Source organism: Furipterus horrens, unplaced genomic scaffold (genome assembly GCF_987537825.1).
Source record: "Furipterus horrens unplaced genomic scaffold, mFurHor1.1.pri manual_scaffold_12, whole genome shotgun sequence".
Lineage (NCBI taxonomy): Eukaryota > Metazoa > Chordata > Mammalia > Chiroptera > Furipteridae > Furipterus > Furipterus horrens.
Window position 1 is genome coordinate 81831510 of NW_028327182.1, and position 22313 is coordinate 81853822.

The 22313-nt window shown below is 36.6% G+C and overlaps 1 protein-coding gene across 10 annotated transcripts in view; it reads right to left on the reverse strand.

Annotated features, from left to right (window-relative positions):
* The window catches only part of NRG1 (neuregulin 1), a 942869-nt gene that overhangs the window by 25273 nt on the left and 895283 nt on the right, over positions 1-22313 (reverse strand). For all 10 annotated transcript variants that reach the window (XM_090258890.1, XM_090258888.1, XM_090258887.1 and 7 more), the window contains one exon: positions 7107-7236. In XM_090258890.1, the coding sequence (XP_090115016.1) occupies positions 7107-7236 (130 nt within the window). The remainder of the gene's footprint in view (positions 1-7106; positions 7237-22313) is intronic.

Here is a 22313-nt window from a genome sequence, read left to right on the forward strand (position 1 = left end):
TCTCATCCTTTCTTTATTTCTTGGTTTTATTAATTTTCATCAGATCCTTCCCTTGATGAGGCAGAAAAAGGGAAACAAAGTCCACACCTGATATTTCCTCTGTCTAGTTATTACTCTACAAATAAAAAATATATATATTTGGATCATTTTAAAAACCTTGTCTAAAAAAGAAGCATCCTTTTTGTCTTTTTGCTCAACCTCAATACTAGTTTTGGTATTACCTTCATATTGTAAAACATCTGAAATAATTTCTTTGGGGTCTATATTTATAAGTATCAAAGAATAGAAATGCCAACTAATAGATACTGAGGAATATCAGTGGGTTTAAGTGTTAAGATGTTCAGGACTTTGCTCACTCTGAACAAACTGGAGCTGGCAGTGTGTACCCGAGCTCCCAGAGTGCTGGCCTGTGTGTCTACAGTATTATATCGCAATCATGGACTTTTCTCACCCCTTCGCCTGTTCAGCATTCTGGTGAGACCTCACCTACTCACTGGCTGAGTATCTGTGTTATAGATTATTCTTTCCCCAATGTATTGTTACTAGTAGTCTGCATTTTTCCAGGATGACCCTCCTTCTGTTATCTACCTTTAAGTGAAATTTCTAGAGGTTTGTATATGCTTTTCTAATTTGTGTTTTAGTGATTTTTATGACATCATCTGCAAAAGACATTTATTTCCTCAGGGGATGCCTTTTTCAACATCATTAAAGAAAATATTAAATATTAAATGTTCCAATAATACTTCCTTCAGATCTAACGCTATACTTCCCTATCACTGTTCAGATAACATGTATCATCCCTTTTCTTTTTGATAAATTATGATCTGGAGACTAATTCTCCATCCATGAGATAATGGGATATATATATATATATATATATAGTGGCCACACTGGACTCATGGGCAACTACTGAGGGAAAAAAAAAACTCGGTTGTCCTGGCTCTCCAATGTTGTTTTTCGGTGTCTAAGACACAGACTCCCAATAATGAGGACAGCAGTGTTTGTGAATTAACCCGTCCTTGCTTCAGCCTTGATGCCCTACCTAAAGCTGTGTTTGCACAGCTTGCTCTGAAATGCTCCTCTGCACACTAAAGCCCTACCACTGTTTATTCTACATGATGCATCTGTAAGTGTGGGGTCAAACGATTCCGTCGGCCGTGGGATCAATCCACATCCCATACATCTCCACGACGTGTGTGACACGGTGACCTATTGACTGCTAATCTGTGGCTCGGTCTTCCTCTCTGGAGAATGCCCTTTCCTGTCTCATCAAACACAATTCTGTCACTTCAGAACTTGACAATTAGACTGACTCCCCTAGCTGCAGTTTTTGATGATGCACCTAAATACTCACATTCTACTCATATCATTCAATACAAATGTTTAAAAGTTGTTGTTTTATCTTTAAATAGACTGTATGCCTCTCAAAGAGAGGGCTGCAGGCACTTTTTTTTTTTTTTTCAGTTTCTACCCCTGACTAGTTGAGGTTCCTCTTTATACATTCCTTTCACTCCCTAAATATCCTTCACAGCACTTGGCACACTTATAACTATAATTAAATTAATTCCTTGAAATTCATTTACTACTTTCTATAGATTATAGACTCCATGGGGGCAGAGACCAGCATGGTTTTATTCACAGCTTCATACTGAGCACCAGCACAGGGAACCACCTCAGAGAGAGCTCAGCAAATTTATGTGGCTCTATAGCTGATTTTAGAACAAAGGAAGCAAAGCTATGGAGACTACTTAGTCAGTGCACCTGACTTTGGGCAAAACTGCACCTGAATTGGTTCCTATACAAACAGAAGGACTTCTTCCAATTAGTAAGAGTTGAAATATTTATATACCTAGAAGCACATGAGTCACACAAAAGAGACAGAAGACATGGTCCCCAGAAGAGCTGATGATCTTGACCTGGGCCACAAGCCCCACCTGCTCTGTCTCACACATGCTTGTGCATTGTTAAATGTTACAGCATTTAAAAACAGAGAAGGGTGATAGGTAAGTGGCGCACTCATTTGGAAGAATGGACTCCTCCAGGGCTGGAGCTGGAGTTCAATTAGCAGTCTATTCTTATGGACCATACATTCTAACTCAATATATAGCCCTTTTATCTACTCCAAACTTCTCTTTCTATAGCCAAGATGATGAGGCTGCAGGACCCAATTATGAATCTGAATCATCATGCCCCTCTTCACTATGTTAATCTCGCTTCTAAGAAGTATTATAAATATTATCATCTCCATCAATCTTATGTCAGAAATTTATAAAACTCTAACCTTAGCCAGTGTCTTTGCCTTTTTCTCCCCATCTTGCCTCGTCCCCAAATTTCTCTAGTCTGTACAGAAATCTCTTTTCCCTAAATATCTGCGATGTTTTCTGTATCGCTCTCCTGCTCCAGAAGTTATTATGACTTCCTGTTAGCTATCACAGTGTCCAAAGGCCTCTGCCTGGCCTCCGGAGCTCATAAACTGGCTCAATGTCGAACTTAGTTTTTAGTTTGTTTTGCTTCTCAGAATGAGCTGCTGGTGTAGATATATGCACGTCACTGCAACTCAGAGAAACCATGACTGCAGCTTCAATGCCCGACTGCTATGTAAAAAGGCTCCACAAATGCTTATCAAGTCCTCCACAATGTACTCGTCTTTTCTTTTCCTTCTTTAAATTCTCATTACCATCATAATCACCGCTGCACCACTTGGGATACATTCACTCTAATTAATTCACTATTTTAGCTACTGAATTTTCCTAAACAGACGAAGTTTCCAGGGACCGAGACCATGTGTTACATTTTCTCTGTGTTTTCAAAAATGCCTGCCAAAGATGTAGCTGTTCCATAAACAAATGTTAATAACTATTTTATTTATTGAGTTTTATTATATTTGTTGTGAGCTCATCTATAGCTATATATTTTTCATAATTTTCTCCAATAATAATACAATATATAGGCCCTTATATGTACTGCATAGTTTCATGTAAGTTAGTTATAAAAATCATCAGTTCATGCTTGAAGGCACCTTCCATCTATCTTCCCAAGATTTATTGTTTTTTTGGATATAAGGTATATAATGATCAGAGCTATTAAATGATCTGTCAAGTGCAAAGTTATAAAGCTCGCTGGTGGCCCCACCAAACCAAATAAAAGCTGCTGGTGTTAAATAAGATGAGGAATGGGGATTAAACATGATAACACAGTCTGTTAAGACAGGTGTATGTATTTTTCCAATGTCTACAGAGAGAATGTAATACTATCATTTACTTTTTATTATAAGGAAAGAAAATCTTGCTTTGCCAGAGTTAGAAGTACTTTAGCAGAAATGAATTCATTTCATTTCACTAACTTCCTGGGAAGAAATTTGGAGAACATATTAACTCTATGTTATAAATTAAGATATTGTCCAGAGAGTTGAAGCGAAAGGGCTCATGACTGCTCACCAAAATTGGTGGTAAAAACTCTAATCCCCTCATGGGGAAGCCACATCTGTCCATGGGATAACATAATGGATCTATAAATTCAGTCTGGTATAAAATCATTTTTAGATTAGAAAAATCCCATAAACATATTCCACTAAAACTGTTCAGAAGAACAGATATACATATGAATGAGGAGGAAGCAGAGGAAAATTTGGACAATGTCATGTTCAAACTGCCTCATTTCTTTGAACCACATGACTACATAGGGCACTGAGGGTAAAAAGATGAAATGTTTCTTTTCTCGTCTTTATGTAATCTGGAATAATAACTTTTTTTTTTTTTTTTTGCCTCAGGATAAACTTTAAATTACTACAGAGAGGAGAGAAATATAAAAGATGAGAACTACCACTGAAATTCCCACACGGTCCCCAGGGGAGTCCAAGTAACCAGCGAACCTCTCCTCAGAGAAGTGTCTTAACTGTTTTATGGTGAATCCACTGGGGACACCCTGTGCTAAATGGAGAGACAAAAGAGATTTGCTGTCAAGTCTTCAGCTTCAATTCCCAAGAAGACAAGGTGGATTAGGTGAGCAAAGAGACTACTTGGAAACGTGCGTGCTTGTGGTGTTTGTGAGTCATGTCTTCAGTCAGGGATAAAGCTGATTTTGAATGATGTAACTCATGCTTCAGCAATGTTTTGCTCTAGACAGATGGCCCATATGGAAACTATGAACTGGCTTCAAGTACAAGACCGTGATGAGCCAAGGCAACATTTTCATGTTTTCTGCTTCTATTCAAGTAGTCTAGTGAACAAAGTATTATCCTCAGATGTGCCTTTGTTTCAATTCTGAGTTGTGATTATTTGTAATGCTATAAATGCTTTTAATTCAGAAATTTTTTTAAAGCACACTTTTACTTAACAAAATGGTCTGAAATATTTTGGGTGCTAAATATATTCCAATTCTTTCCTTAAGGTACTGGTTTGCTTTGATGCATCAATAAAAACGTGGTCTAAAAAGGTGGTGGTGGTGGGGGACTTATCAAAATCATCAATATCAAACATTTTCTCCCCAACAAGACCCAGTAATAAGCTTTAACACATTTATGAAAGATTCTAATTATAAAAAATAAAAATAAAATTATGATGCCAATTTGCTGAGAACTAGGAAACAACATAACCCACTAGATAATGAGCTTGGAAGATACAGAGTGTTCTTAAGGTTTGCTGCTTTAATAATTATTACAGAAATAACCAAGTTTTCACCATAAGACTTTAAAAAATATAGCCAGTATTTTTCTTCTGGATTGGGCTTCAAATTTAATGAAAATCTGTGTGGGTGAAAAAAAACATTGCAGTTGTTGGCACAATACCAAAATGGAACAAATGAACAACACTTCTGTGATTGCATGTTTTGTGTAGGACGTGGGAGGGCTACAGAATAGCTGAAATTAATATGTGGAAACTAGCTGCACTGGCTCCTTAGAGGTATTTGGAAACTATCACATGCACTCACTCAGCTTGTAAATCTTTGCAAAGGCTATGATGAAAAATGATCATGTTTCATTATTATAATTAAAATATAGTGGTCTCAGATGTTTTTCTAAAGCAGTAAAAATATGAGAGATAGATAATATGGGTATTTTGCTCAAAAAGGAGAAGAATTTAAGGAACTATAATTTAAATGTTTTTCAAAGAGATTTATTAAAACATAATTAAGACTGTATGCCTGAGATTAGGGCAGAATAACAAGATTTCCCCAAATAATAAATGGACCTCGTATTTTACAGATTATAATTCTCAGCTTCTGGTGTTTTCTATTTTGAGCTAAGGAAACCTTGTAGAAAATGATAAAATTTGTTCATCCTGCTTGAATAAGATAAATATGGAGGTGCCGCGTTTCTGGTGTTTCACAACAAGTTGTCAGAACCAAACACTAAAAGTGACCGATTGTAATTCTTTGCTCTAGGTATATAGATTTGAATATTCTGAGGATCAAAAAGTGAATCTCTAAGATTGATTTTAAAACAAACCTGCAAAAAATAATTTGTTTCTACATACTTTTATCTTGCTTTAAATTTTTGAAAGGACTTTTACTTACTAATTTTACTTTGGCTTATAACTATTACCTACCTTTATCAAAGAGATGTTTAGTAATTGAAGCACTCTTGTGATTCCCAGATTTTTATTCACTCCAACAGACTACACTGACTTCTATAAGACGTGTGATTGATAAAATCAGCTATATCACCAACAATCCTTGTCTTCACCTGGAATCGCTTCTACTCTTTTAAAAGAAAAGCTTTTGAGGGCCAAAAGCAGTTCTGGGAGGTACTTGTTCATGACATCCCTGAGATCCTCTACAGACAGCCCCGTCTTGAACAACACAGGGAACAGCGAAACATTTCTTACAAAATGGCATTTTGTTTTTGTGTTATGATTTTTAAAAGTGTCTTTTAAGATGTACATTATTACTCACAAACAATTAAGGGTTTTTATTTTTCTTTCTTGGAACTAGCAAATAGATATTTATATACAGTTTACATGATGTAAAATGGAAATGGCCTTCTTAATTAGTTCTTGTAAATTTTTTTTTCATTTTGCTAATTGTTGTATTAGTTATCTAACAAACTTGCTCTTTTTTGTTCACATTTAAGTCACAAGCTAATATTCTAAAGCAGAAGACAATTTTTATAATGGCATGTTTTTTTTTGTTTTTTTTTTTTTCATGTAGGACAAGCAGTGTTACTTTAGAACAGTGGGACAAATCTTTTGGTCAACTGAAAAATAAATGGGTATTTTTCATCCTTTCAGTGAGACATTAAACATCTTTTACCACATCAAATTATATGAGGCCCTGTACCACTCAGAGCCTAAATGTCAAGAGCAGAATTAAAATGCATGGCACAATAAACATGTGTTTTTTAATGAGGCCTGCTAATTTTAACTACAAAGTTTAAATATTTAATGTACTGATAATATCATTGTTTTATCCTGCTTGTTGAGAAAGAATAACTGTGATACTTATGAATGGTGCATCTACCCCTTCAAGGCATAGAGTGCCATTCTAAATATATCTACAGATAACTGCAGTTCATAAAAGGACATTCTGCCTTCCATACACAATGATCCTACACACACTAAATCCACTTCCAAACACAAGCAATTTGCTTTTTGATTAATTAGTGAGATCAACTTAAATTTCATTTGTAAAAGTAGTTATGAACCAATATGTTAATGTCAAGTGTAATCGCTGTTTTTGTAAAGAATCTTCTGTACTTCTGTATCTTTTAGTTATCCCATTCATTTTGCAGGTAATCACTGGGGTAAAAAGGAACATTATCTTACAACTTAATTCACACACTCAACAGAGAAGTCGGTATCAATAGTTATAGACCTCTATGATATTTGCACATCACTTCTAGGTAACAATGATGAAAACCATAAAGAAAGCAACTTCATAAATATAAAGGCAAAAAAGAAAAAAAATTGTCAAAAGCAAAACAACAATTTGGAATATAACAGAGATGATAAATGGTGTGAACTTTTTAAAACACTCTACGAATAAAAATGTGTTATTCAACAGGATGCAACGAAATGGGAAAAAGAAGCAACACTACACATCACGAGACATGGAATCATCTGAAAGAAGCAGTTATGGACATAAGCCACACAGAGGATTTCTGTTCTTACTTGCACAAGTATCTTGAGGGGTTTGAAAGGTCTTTCACCATGAAGCACTCGCCTCCATTCACACAGAAAGTTTTCTCCTTCTCCGCACATTTTACAAGATGGCTTGTCCCGGTTGTAGATGTAGAAGTAGCTGGATGGGAGATAAAGAAGGGCGAAGGTTTAGATCTCTACTCCCCCTTTCCATGCAGCCTTTAATCTTAAATTCCCTTAAGAGGAAGAGTTCATAGAAGGCATGACAGATTCCACTAAACTTTCAGGCTTAATAAATAACAGCAACCAAGTTAAGTAATTTCTGGGTGTAATTAAACAGAATAAAATTATAAAAAGGTAATTATAATTAATTTAATTACAATGATAGGAAAATGGGCTCAACTTTTTTTATAACCAGTATTTTATCATCTAAGGAAGTTGAAAACGAGAAGATCTATTGTCATTAAGTAAAATACATTTTCCAGGAAGGCTCAAAGATAATGATATAAAGTCATGTCAGTGAAACTCAATTCAGATACCAATTTTTTAGTGGCAACTAACTGATAAAATTACTTATTTTGGAAATTATGTTTTACATGTATATTGACCATATTTTTTGATATAATATATAGTAAAAACATACAAGGTGACCTATTTGTTTCTAATGAAAAATTATATACTAACTGAATATATATATTATATAGATCAGGAGCCATTCTTTTCAAAATTTCCATTCTATCCTAATTTTTACTCAGAAGAACATTTTTGAAGTATCCCATTGCCATCATACTTTTGAGAAAACGGACAGTCTAATATTGTTGAAAATGTAAAGTAAGCACTACAACATTCACCCATTTTGAATCAAGAGTAGAAATTAGTCTTAATTTTGGTTTGTAACACCTTCCTTCATGCAATAAGCTTGATAATCACTTATCCAACTTCGCAATGATCTGAAAATGAACCTGAAAATGATGCCTCCACCTCTATTAGGTGCAGGGATTGAGCAAAGCCAAAGCTCTCAATCCTGATGCTAAGGGTGTTTAGTATCAGAACTTTCATTCACATCACTGTGAACACCACAGGTCATGCTCAGTCTCAGTCAAAAGCAGCTTAATTTACATAATGTTTATCACTCATATTATCGGGGCAAAAATCAAAACTAGTATGCCAAGCCAATGAAGATATTATTTACTCTTTTAGAAAAAAACACCCATCTTTAGACAAAATTTTTCTCTTGTCTACTGATTATTATTTGTGATTTTTAATTCCTGTCTTCCTTATTTGTATTTTGTTATTTGCATATGATATTCAGATGCCTGTTTATTTTTCTTCAACCTTTCATGTATTATTTTTCCATTTTCTTTTGCCTTTCTTTTTCATTCCCTTCATTAGTCCACATTCTGTTTCGACTTTTAACCCAATTTCTCCTCTAACTCTGCTTGATTTTTACTCCACTTGATAGAAATACTCAACATCTAATTATTCACTTTCAGAATCACTCAAGACCTTTCCTGCCTCTTCAAATTAGGTATGTTTTTGGACCATTTCACTGTTCTCAGCATCACTGTCAGGAGTAACGGAAAAGAAAGGTCAAAATGACTTGTATTTTGGAGACAGATCTGGCTCAGATCCCATCTCCTACTAGCTTTGTGTCCTTGAGCAAGTCATTTAACCACCCAGGTGCTCAATTTTCCCATTTAGGAAACAGGGATAATAGCACTCTTACAGGACTTTTGTAGAGACTATAAATAATCTAAGTAAAAGAACTGGCACAAAACTGGAACTCACTGAATAGCAGCAGGTGTTATTACTGGGTAAATAGAGAAGGTATTCATTAATCAAATAAAAGCTTGATAATGGAAATTTGGGGATTTCGAAGATGCATTCTAACTTATTACTATGAATAATTAAGAAATGGTCAACTTGACTTGAAGTGGTGAATACACAATACAGATGATGCATTATAGAATTGTACATCTGAAACCTATGTAATTTTATTAACCATGTCACCCTAATAAATAATACAAATTAAACTAAAAAAAATGCTCATTTTTTTATTAGTATTGCAACAAACAGTTCTTTTCAAAATGCATTTCAAGGTATCCTTCATAGGTCTACAAACCAAACAAAAGACACCAGGGAGCTTGAGGAAAGAGGTGATTTTACCTGACGTTATCTGCTCTATTTTACCATCTTTATCAGGAGGAGGGGAGTGCAATTAGCAACATTTGTTCTGTAAAATTAGACAGAATTTCTATACATCACATAACATATAATTTAACATAATATTATATTTGCATCTGGAAACCTGTTTACTTTGGTGCTGTGTGTTAATACTTTCATCCATGGCAATTGCTTTTGAAAAAATAGGAGGAAGTTTGCCTTCAATGTTAAAGGTTTTGCGCTTAAGATTTTCAGCTGCTGACAGGATTCTGTGGGATGACAAATTGGGCAGGGTAGCCATGCTGTCCCAGGTGACAGTGCAGAATGGACCACCTGCAGAGTGCTGTCACCACTCATATCCCTGCAGAGGGGCCCAGAGCCTCAAGTGCACCCCTGTGGTCTATGAATCCCTGACAGGTTGCTAAGGATCACCTCTCACCCACACTGCACAGCAAACAGTGCACTGGGCTCTTTCAGAACGAATCCGGAGACTTTTGCTTAAAATAACAAAACCAACACTCCCCCGCCCCCCAAAGCAGACACTCCATATCAATTGTAAACTAACAATAAAGATTAGCAGTGATATAAGCAAGAGGCAGATGCATCATACCTATTCCTTGGATTTTCTGATCCTGTGTTATCACATAAGCAAGATTAATAAATGTGTTAATACTAGATTTAATTCCGGGTTTTTAGTCCTTTAAAAGTATTTTCCCCTAAAATAATTATCCTTTTAATGCTATCCTGGAGCATACATTCATTTGATACATACATATGACACATTCATTTGAACAATCCTTAGATCATTACTTGAAACTAGCAATGGGCTATTTGATAGTAAAAGAGTTCTTGGAGACAATGAACAACGACCTCATACGGTACTTGGCCCTGTCTGTTAGCAGCAGTGAGGACAAACATGATCATGGAAGTGTAAAGCAGTAACAAACTCCCAGGTGGTGCAAAGGGTGACTGACTGGGTACAGCTGTTCTGAACCAACAAACAGGAATAAGTTGTAGTTGTCAGAAGAACCTGGATGGAGCTGGTGAATGTGCCCCTGTCGGATTTGTGCCAGGTTTCTTTTATTCTCCTTAGCTGACCACAGTGCACACTCGGTCCTAAACAGACCTATGAGTTTTGCAGTGGTATCTTTTCTCTTTGGCTTACACATGCTGCATTGCGAAGTCAGTGTTGACGTGGTAATTCTGCCAGAAATTCAAGACACAGACAAAGCAGCTCCGTAAACCAACTGTGGAAGCACCATCCTTTCTGGAAGCTTTGAGAAGAGCTTATTAGAGGTGAAGCTAAAAGAGAGAATGTGCCTCAATATATAAAAGATGCCCCTCGTAGCTGTTCCTGGAAGTAAGCAAAGTAGATCTCACTCATCATTCAGTGCTTAACAAAGCCTGCCTCCCTCTACGTTGTGACTACAAACTAGTCACAGTCACCTTCTAGGAAGGGCTAAATGAACAGCAGTTAGGAACACTGCAAAATATGACTATTCCTCTTACAGTGGTCATTTATATAAAAATACTTAGGTGTTCGCAACTACATTATAAGGAAGAAAGTGTAAATAAAGCAGTAACTTGTTATCAGAGAAATGCACTTCGGGGTGTTTCACCCTTGACTTGGTCTCTCTTGGCAATTTAGGTCAGGATTAAGGCTTTGGAGATGAAGGTCTCCATTTCTGGACTCCTAAAATTCCTCACCACACAATAGAAACCCCCTCTTTCTTTCTCGCACGCCTTCCTTCCTCCCTTCCTCCCTCTTTCCTTCCCACAATCCCTTTAATAATTGTCTATGCAAGGCATAATGATAACAACTAGAGTTACTGGGGTTAAAAATTGTATGACAGTAAACAATTCTCCCTAAAGGGAGGCCTTTATAGATAAAATGTAGTAAAGTGAACCCTGGAGTTAGTTGAGAAGAATCAGGGCCAAGGTGCTCTTTTAGCGACTACTTTTTGTGGGACTCCTGTCCAGCTAACCTGCCTCAGTAATTTCAGTTGTAAGAATGAGATATCACAGGGCCATCGTGAAGTGTGATGAAATACTTTTTTAGCTGCAACACTGCACACAAATATATTATACTGTTACTATTATTAATGGTGTAAACATGGAACCAAGAGAAGCAAAAACATTTCTGTGCAGGGTGTAAAATTCTATATAATCAGGCCTCAAATGTTTCTTAGTAAGTTATAACTCTATGAAATATGAAGAGAGATGGTCTAATTTGGAGGGTTAACCACTGAATGATTGTAAAAACGGTAAGTAATATCAATAATCTACTTTAACTTTATCAAACTGCTTGTCAATAACTTATAACCACTAAAATTGCCTCCAAAATAAATTGTAGAACAATGTGTGTTAAAAGAAAAAAACTAACATCTTATATGTGTAATTATTTTCGACTTTCAAGATCCACACAATTCTTTAATATTTCTGGTTGAACTTCTCAGTTACATGAATTAACTTTACTTACAATACCGTGTATCATTTTAACAGTTTAAAAACTCTAAAATAGTTTTTTAAAGGCTGTAACATCCACAGTATAATTTACACTGTAGAAACCACATACTATTGCACACTTTAAAAATACATGAAATAAAAATTAAGATTTGAGGAATTAAGAGTTCTCTGTTCTATTGCTAAATATTTTCCCATGGACTCACACATTATTTCCTGTGGAATGCCAGGCTTTTTCTGCTCAAGGAAGGCCTTCAAAAAAATGCTGGAAAGGATGGCTTACTTTCCGGCTTGTTTTAAGTGGTATTTTCCTTATCAGCGGAGTGGACGGCGGCAAGAGAGCAGGGCCATTACACAAAAGCAAATCGCTGATAAGAAGTCATTCTATTCTTCTCTGACAATTAGCAGGAATTAGCATGAATGTACAGTTTAACCCCAGGAGCAATCATTAGACCCGGTCTTCCCAGAATGAATGAGTCTTTACTAGTGGTTTTTAGGGCAATTCTCTTATTGATTTCCTTGCAGAAGATTAAACTAAATAACTATCCAGTCTTCTCAAATATACAAATTTTAACAATTTTTATGTTGCAATATGAAACTGTCAATCCTTACAACATTACAGTTTTTTGTTTTTTTTTTTTTTAAAACCTTACCTCCTGTGACATCTTCAGTGGCTATGGGTTTAGAAATCTGCATGCTTTCTTGCTCTTTGATCTTCCAGTTTTAAAAAACCTAAAACCTGAAGTTATTATTTGTACTTGGAATAATGCTCCTCTGCAGTGGCTTACTAGAAGCTTTGCACTCCTGCCGCGGGGAAAAAGTGCTTATGCAGCTCCTGAAGGCGAAGCTCTGGGGCAGAAGCTGAGCAGAAATGCCTGGGTATCTAATGAAGCTTCTGCAGATGCCAAGGGAATGACACTGGTTTTCCAAGGAAAAGGCCAGAGCCAGACTCAGAACTACTAAAGCATTGTCATTTGAGGTTGGTATTTTCTTTTCATCCTGAGGAGTAATTTGATTTTATGCTGAGTGGCATATACGTACTTGAGAAAGAAAAAACTGATAGGGGGCGATAAAGGAAAACGATGCTGACTTGGAGGTTCCCAGAACCAATATTGTGATTTAAAGTCGGAGACTAACTCCTTGGCCTCTCCTCTACTGCACTCTTGCTAAGGAAACAAAAAGGGAAGCCATCACGAGACCAGAACAGGAACCAGAACTTTCTAAAGTAGAATTAGGACATCTCACTTTATGAACTAAGGTGGACACATTTTAAGTTTGTAAGACTACCTACAAGGTGAGAGTTTGTTCAAAAAATAAGTTGACGCCAAAGGCCAATGATGATTAACTGGTTTAAACAATGAACTTGGATTCTGGAATCATTTAAACACACACAGATTGGTAGACCAGGAAAAACTAATATATTTTACAGTTTATCCTATATTTAAAAAGAGTATTCACATTGTCTCAAAACAATAATTCTGTGGCCTTTAATAAAATCCTTCTAGCTAAGATTTCACAAAAGTACACAGGGAAAGGCTGCCCAAGATCACACAAGAGAATTAGGAAATGCTTGTTTTCTGTTTTGTGAAATGTATATGGGGCTGAAGCAGGTTAATAAGATTGCCTGTAGGTCCCTCTCTCCTCCACAAGCTCTCTGGACAGACCCTAATATTATTTCTTCCTTCTTCAGCTGAATGAAAAGTGACCTTCGGGTGTTTCTCCTCATAAAACAAAATTATGATTTTTGTTATAACACTGATCTCATTTGTAGCTAAACAGAACGCAGATTTTAAGTTGCCCGCAGCTGTTGAGCAAATGCTATGGTGTCATTAGATAGTATTTTTCCTTAGAAAAATAAAACTGTCAAGAAAGGTTATTTTTCAAACATACAAGTTATTACTCATTTGCTTTTTTTGTCTGACAGCGCATTTCACTCATGACCCAGTGTAATCATTGTGGTCCACTACTCTACAGAGCATCTCGGTGACATAAATGCTTTTTAGGATGTCATAGCTTTTCTGAAGACGAGGGAGACCCTCTTCCCACAGTGGATCGTTGACTGGGTGAAGTTATGAGAAAGCTACATTTTCTTCCTGACAAAGTCAATAATCTAAAAAGCCAAACTCCAGAAATATAGTCCTGCCATATACTTTCTCCTAATTACTGGGAGTTGACAAAATTTCAAGCTGTCCCTTGAATCTTTTCCCACGAATACCTATTCTAAAAGGTTAAAATCTCCCTAGCCTGCAAAGCAAACATGAGCAGTCCACCTGACTGGCTTAATTTGATATATTTACAGGTCTCCAAAGGTTAAAAGTAGAAGGCACACCTTCTTTACTGTACTCTGCATTTTCTACCAGTATCAGTTTGGTTGGGAGAAGGTTGTGTCAAAGTAGAAAATGTTCACCAGTCACTTTCCAAATCAGTCAGTTGTTTTGTGGACCCAACAAAACAAACCAAAGTGGACTGATCAAAGATTCAGTTATTCAGCGAGCTGCTAAAATTACCATGTGACATTTAATGACATAGGTTCATTTATTCATCAACTAAAATACATTTAGAAATAAAAGTAGATGAAAGGTGAAAATGTAGAAACTCCTAGGCAAATTCATATTCAACAAACATTTAAAATTTGTGACATAGCAAAAGGTAATAGCCATATGTCATTTCAGTAAGCACTGAATCGACAGTTGATGAGATTAAAAAATCAATTTCTATAAAACCATCTGTCAAATATTCTTATCCCTAAAGTCAAACCCGAATTTAATCAAGCATCCAGATAAAACTACTAATTTAGAGGAAGTACTAGATCAGAGGAACATATTAAAAGACACCTTAGGATGCAATTGGCAAACCCCAGACTATGAAGAACTCTCCAGGGAAAATAACCTAGTTACTTAAAAATATATATATTAAGAGACAAAGAGAGCTAGAGCTAGAGAAATGCCAACAGGGTGAAAATAATGTGTGAAACTTAGGACCTGATTTAAATAGTTATCAATGTATGCTATTTAATAGGAGATTTAAATCTCATCACTGATTAGATCATTAATATTACTAAAGGGTTATCATTAATTTGCTTGGTGTCAAATTCATCATGCTTATGTTTGAAAATAGTTCTTACTCTTTAGAGCTACATACTGAAATATTTATATATAAAATTGATGTCTGCTTCAAAATAGTAAGAGAAGGGAAGTGGGGGGGAAATCAAGATGAAATAAAACTGATAATTGCTGATTTGGATGATGGCTACATGGAGACTCATCGTACGGGGGTGACAAAAGTAGGTTTACAGTTGTTCATACGGAAAAAGACATGCAGATTATGATTATTCCAATAGCCTTATTTAACTTTGTGTTTCGTGTCCTAAAAACTAATCCCACTTTTGCCCCTTCCTGTACTGTTCTTTGTACTTCTATATATTTGATATGCATATTGAAATGTTATTATACATGTACATGTTTTAATATGTTTATATGTTTAAAATAAAATGCAAAAACTGTGAAATTTAGCCTTTTTAAAACATGTCTTTATAATGTGAAATTAGAATGATACTCTATATCACCTATAAATATATTGACTTTTAGCCAACAAACTGAATCATACTTACCATGTAAACTCTAGGAGGGATTTCCATTAATGTCAACAAGCCAAGGATGTTGACTACCAATGCTGTTATTTAACATCGCTCTAACCAATGCAATAAAGCAGGAATAAAAAACTGGTAAAAGTGTAGGAAATGAGAAGATAATCATTATTTGAAGATGATATTATTCGATACCAGTATTAACTAGCAAGAAAACCCAATGAGATACAAAGATCATATTCACAACAGCAGCAGTAAAAATAAATCAATTAGATCAGCCCGGTGTGAATCTAACAATAAATATGCAGAATAGGAAATATCTTAAAAGGGTGATATATCAGGAAGGAGAATTAGGTCTGTGCTTGGAGGAGAAGAAAGCATTCCATTAAAGGAAAAGCAAATGAATTTGTGGAGGTAGAAAAATGAATGTCTTATTCAGTGAAAGGCAGCAATTCAGTCTGACTAGGAGATGGATTATAAATAGCAAGGTGAAATGAATGAAGCTATACAATAATGTCGTATTCATATCAGAGAAGCCCTTGAAAATTTGGCTGGAATTAATGTTTATTAAGCAGGCTGGAATTAATGTTTACTATGGAAGGAGTTAGGTGTTTGTATAGGCCTATAATTCATAGAATTAAGAGTCTATTTTATAACCTTTGAAAGGGGAGGAACTGAAGATGAGGAGACCAGTAAAGAAGTTATTGCAAAGGTAAGTTCTAGGAAAGAGAGGAAGATTGCTCAAACTAGCACACTAATGATGGAAAAGGAATAGGAGCCTGTTGAAGAAATAACACAACTCTGTATTTATATACATTAAAATAAGGTAGGAGCTAAATGCTGGAGCTCATTTGTATTTCACACCTTCTATCGCGCCTCTTTCTAAGGCATTCAAACTGCTTAACACACGTTTCTTATTACTCTTTACACTAGGAAATACCCATGGTAGGCAAAAGGACTGAGGCCCACTCTCAATATTCAATACTCGTTGTATAATGAAGTGAAAATGTCTAAGTTACCGCCAAGTCACAGGGTGGTTTTGTCATGTGACTACAGCACATGGCTGCTGATACAAAGGAACCCACTAAGAACAGACAGTTGACTGAAAGTATAAATTATACAGATGATCAAGGCTGCCATGCCCCTAAAAATTCTGGGAGCATCTGCATGACAGAAAGTGATTTCGGGCAAATAATTTATCTAAACTTTCAATGTTTTTGCATACAGGAGCCTTCATAAAAGTGTAGATCAAAGGGGACTATGCAGTACAAACACAATCTTCCAAGGGTTCCAGAGTCACCAATCAGTGGCTCTCTAACACAAGGAGCCTGAATGATATTTTTCAGAATGTCACCTCTGCGGCTCTAAACACCAGATTGCGCATTGCTACATACCATTAAGCCAAATTACTACAATTCTGGGTTTGTGTGAGGGTTGTGAATATAAATAGCCAGATTCTGTTTCCATAAGCACCGCATTAGCCTCACTGAGGTGAAAGGTCACTGCGTATAAAGGAATGAAGTAGTAAAAGCACGTTCGAACATAGAATCTTGCTCTGCAACACTTGGCTAATTTCAGGCCACATATTTTCCCAGAAGTCCCATGAGTTCCCTTTTCCCAGGTTCGTGATCAGAAGAGCAAAACACCCCTCCTCGTAACGTGATGTGTTATTAAATGTGTATCTGCAGTTTTTAGGTTCCCAGCACAAATTCTAGTAACCAAGTAACACATGGAAATCTAACTTTTTCCAATATGGTTATTGTCATTTATACATGACCAATCTGAACAGGAATAAAACAAGGTTTTGGAAAAACACATAATTTTAAATGCTTCACCTCAAGAAAACTTTTGCCCTGCCCCCAAAGGACTAAGCTGGTCTCATAATATTTAGTTCGTAACAGGTTTTGTTTCTCTAAAGAGCATACACATTTTGGAGATGGGGACATGGAGGGGGTAATATTACAGGGAGGTCCTGGGCCTTTACGAGAACTGGGCCAAAATGATAAATTAGCCTTGACTACACTATGTATAAAGCTTCCCTTAAGCCTCTGTTTTTAGTTGTTGTTTTTAATTTCTGGGCCTCTATATTCCTACCTAACAGGCACCTGTTTTCCTACTGTTGGCATTAAAACTAACTGTTCAATGGAAACAGACAGGTGCACACTTTGAACTCTTTTTCCAAAGTACACAATATTTTATAAAAACTGGAGCCATGTGCTCAGTGTCTTGCTCTCATCACCTGGCCTGGCTGTTTTCTACCTATACATCATTCGGTTGTTGGAAGAACTCAATAGAAATCATCTTGCTTGTAGTTAAAACTGGAAAAGGACACATTGAATCACATCGTTAAAAAAAAGGTAGAGGTCAGGGTCTTACCTAAGCTCGCCTGGCTACTTTCCTGCACCGCCTGAAGCAGGGTCTATTAAGAAGGTCCACACATAAGATCTTAGTTATAATTTATTAGTTTCTTTCCTGGTGGTGATATATCTATCTGTGAAGACAGACTAATGAAACACTTCCATCCCCTGGAGCTATAATAATTCAACATGGCTGAGGTCTTCCTCCCTTTAAAAGATAAACCATTTCGTAGACATTGCAAGTATGTGTTTAATACAAATCTTTGTTCTTTCCATCCATCACTAAGATGCTTCTTATGCAAACACTAATCAAGAAAACAAAGCAGGAAATCATGGCAGTTCAGTATACCTGCTGAAAGGGACCCATGGCTCTACAAAGCCACCTAAAACTCAAATCATGCAGAACCAAATCCGAGGCCAATTTAATTCCTCATATTCCCATACAGGAGTCAACTGTCCTCAGTTGAGATCTGTCATTCATTCAAAAGCTTTCAAAAAGCCAAATACAGGACTTTGCAACACCAAACAGCATGTCTAACAAAAATTTGCACTGGTATTCTGTTCAACTACACACTGCCACTATCTAGTGAGAATTTTCCAGCTCAGAAACTACAGAATCCAGTGATCACCATGGTGGAGAGATATGTGCAGAGTTAGTTAGCATCTGTACCCCACTTAGGGAGAGTTCACAGATGACAGCCAAGTTCTTGTTATGTTTCTAAGTAGAAAACAAGGCCTTCTTACGTAAGAGTTTTTGTTAATAAGAAAAAAATGGACCTCTGACCTTCTCCTTTGAAAAGGCCTGGTTTATTCACAACTTCCCCCTTAAGAAATCCTTACTTCTGAAGAAGTTTGAGATATAGAACACTTTTGTTAAAACAGTCAGATATTTTTCTTGATTACACACCTTTTGGAGTGACACATCGCAGGAATGTAACTGTCTCTTCGTATTGATTAGTCACAGGTGGAAGACCCTTCCTGTTCAGAGGCCCCCTTTTCCCTTGCACTTTAATGTCCAATGTTATAAACTAAAAATTCTAATGCCTGCATTTTTCTCAGACTCTGAAGAACTCAGGAAATGAGGCATTGTTCTAGAGAAGCCACATAAGTCCCTGGAATTAAATGGTGATCATAAAAAAAGGATCTTAACTACCAGACAGATGTTGCAAGAATTCAGCAATCCCTCATTGCCCCTCACACTGTTTGCCATTAAAAGTTTATCAGAATCTGTCAAATGGATACATGGATCCATCACAGCCACCGGATTGTGCCTGAGGTTCATGCTTGGGGAGATAACCCCACACTTGCTGGAACATTCTGTGTGTGTGTGTGTGTCTGAGACTATGGCTTTGCTTACTTTGGAAAATCAAATTGCACTTGGTCAGCTGTTGACTGAAAGGCTGCTTTATTTATTTATTTATTTATTTATTTAGTCAGTTAGTTAAACAAATCACAGGAATGGAAGGATTCATTGGTAAATTGAGGCTGAGCTGCCTCCAATGTCCTGGCTCGGTTGGAAACTTCTCTCTGTCTAGCAGAGGTTTCACGACCATGGCGGAACAGATTTATCCAGGACACTGTATTTTGTCTGGGGGGAACAAGGGAGGTGACTGTTCCCTCTAGTGGAGAAAGTGTGAGACCTCTGTCCTTCATGCTTTTTATTGAGAAGGGTACATATGGGAGATACAAGCTCGAAATTCATAAATCATCAATAGCTTTTAGGTGCTTGGATTACAGTTGACAACCACAGATTACAAGTACCAATATAGAGGGCACGGTGATCAGTCTGTGTCAGGGTCTATTAAACATCTTGACGCCACACTGGCAGTAGGTGCAAGGTTTCATATATTCTTTGCTACAGATTGTTTATAGTTACTAAGAGATAAGAAAAGCGGAGCAAGCTCTAAAGCATAAGTATTCTTTAAACCCAATTTCCATGAGAACCCACTCAGTGGCCTTTGGTCCTGTCTGCCTCAGCCTTCCAGTTTTCTTTTGAGACCTAAAGGCCTCCAGGGGGTGCCTGGCTCACAGCTTGGGGTACAATTCCCAAAACCACAAGCAGTGGTTCCCCACAGTAAATAAGGAATGGAGGCTATTTTGTCCTGTCTAGATCTCATCACTTCTGTAATCAAAGCTCTTTTCCTAGAGCTAGAAAAGCGCCCGCTATATCCCAGGGTTGTATACACACACCCACCACTTCTGTTTTCTAAACTTTTGGTTTTAGTCTTATTAATTGATAGTAGTTCATCATAAAATCTAATATAATTTTAAGTGGACTAAATATAAGCACACTTGTTAGATACTACTACTACTACTAGAATGCATGATTATTCTTTAAATTTTTTAAAATTCAATTTTAATCTTTGGCAAAGTCAACCCTCCAAATATACACTTGGTAATTTTGTCTGTTTTCATTTTTTGCTTGTTATGTTTGTTTGCTTTGAAGATGTGAAGACCATCTCATCTGTGAATTATTTTAGCTGTAAGTGACACATTTGAGTTGTTCAAAGGTGAACAAGCAGGACACATGGATGAACAGATGGAAATTATAAATGAATGCAGAGCGTCAAAATATTTCTTCTGAAGTCAGAACGAGGCATTGGCATACCCAGAGTACTATCTACAGAACATGCTGGCCACACATAGTTAAAAACTATAAAGAACTTACCCAGAATGCCAGAGAGAAAGTAAACAACAACAAAAAAGTGGTGTGACAATGGACGTGTGGGGGAGGAGAGAACAGAAATTGTGTTGGCTCTGGGAAAACTTAGCTCTTCTTGAAACCCAACTATGAATGTGAAGTTCGAGTTAATTAAAAGGTCCGGGATGACAGTTTTGTCATGGACGTAAGGCTGTAATATCCTTCAGGGAATAAATTTAGACAATCACAGGAGGGTTTGCAGCCACTAGAAGGACTTCTGATGCTCACATGAAAGGTGGTTACTTTCTGCGGTTTGCTGCTTCTGCTCGAATGCACCACAGCCCTTGGGTAGAAAAAAACTGCAATTTATGGTAAAGTCTAGCTTCAAATCCTGACATGAAGTTGGAGTTTCTCATGCAAAGCTATAATAATAGCGACGTGAAAAAAGGGAGGTTACAGAAATTGAGAAAGTATCATGAAACATTAGCGGCTAAATGGGCAATGCAATCTGTGCTTCTGAAATCACAGTCTTCAGATGAGACAGGTAAACCATAGAGTGGTCAAAGAGAGACGTGGAGTAGAGAGTGAGGTGTGTTCCCACACTGTGAGACTAGTGCTTCAGGCCAGAGATGGCACTGCTGACCATTTTAGCAACTCTGCGAAAGAAGTCACGAATGGTACCACCCTAAACATAAGAAATATATCTAATTTGTTACAACTTTTGCTCTGTTTTTCAAGAAACTCTCAGACTAGGCACAGCATGAGGTCCAAACAAAGTTTCAACTGTTCTTAGATCACAGAACCACAGGAGCAGAGGTTAGGACAGATGGAATACATCACTATCATCAGTGATTACAAGAACTACATGGGGTAGGGGGGCATTGAAGTCTTAGCCAGAACTACCCTAAAAATGACCAGGAATGTTTATATTTTCTAATCAAAATAACAAAGAGAACATGCCCTCCATGCTAGGCTAAACTTGATGACTTAATGAGGTTAATAAAGATATGTCCCAAGTTAGATAAGAAGTAATCATTTCAATGAGACTGTCAAAGACCTGTATTGATTCCAAATATAGATCTTGCTATGTGTAGCATTTCCAATTCCCCAGGCATAATTTAGGATAAGAGAAAAGTTTCTTAAAAATTATTCAGAAATTGAAGAATACGCACAGTTGCTAACTAGGAAGAGGATGTTAAATTCCACAATACACTTCTCTCATTGCCTACCTCCAACTTATTTTATAAAAAAATAATAATAACAAATAGGCATGGTTATTAATCTGTGTAATGCTACTAAACTCTTTATAGGCAATTCCCACTAAATATATCATCCAAACTGGAAATTAAATTTAAAACTAAAGAACGATTATACCAGTTTAAAGAATTTTTTAAAAATTGCTTTTATTATTTTTTGCTGTATTTTTTTCATTAGTCCCCTTATACCTACCTACCTCCACACCACAGTCACCACACTGCGGTCCATGTCCGTGAGTCCTTTTTCCTTTTTGCTAACTCCCTCCATCCCCTAACCCCCACCCCCTACAGCTATCACCCTGCTCTCTATGAGTCTGTCTCTATTTTGCTTGTTATCTCAGTTTGTTTATTAGATCCCACATATGAGTGAAATCATATGGTACTTGTCTTTTTCTGACTGGCTTTTTTCACTTAGCATAATGTTCTCCAGGTCTATCCATGCTGTTGCAAAAGGTAGAATATTTTATTCTTTTTTTATGACTGAATAGTATTCCACTGTGTAAACTATCATCTGTGCTTGTAATAGAAATTGCCCTTTTCTGTTTCAGAAGCAAGAAAGTCAGAGAGACCATTGTGATTCTTTCACGTGTTAGAAGAATTAAGGTTTACAAAGTACTGTTGGGCGTATGTTTCTACAAAGTAGGGGAGACTGAACCATCATAGTCATTATTAGCGCAAAGAGAAAAGTATAAGCAAAAGGACCATGTCAGGCTTATTACTTACTCAGGTAAATTCTCTTGCCCAATATCCAATCTACTGTGAAATCTTAAC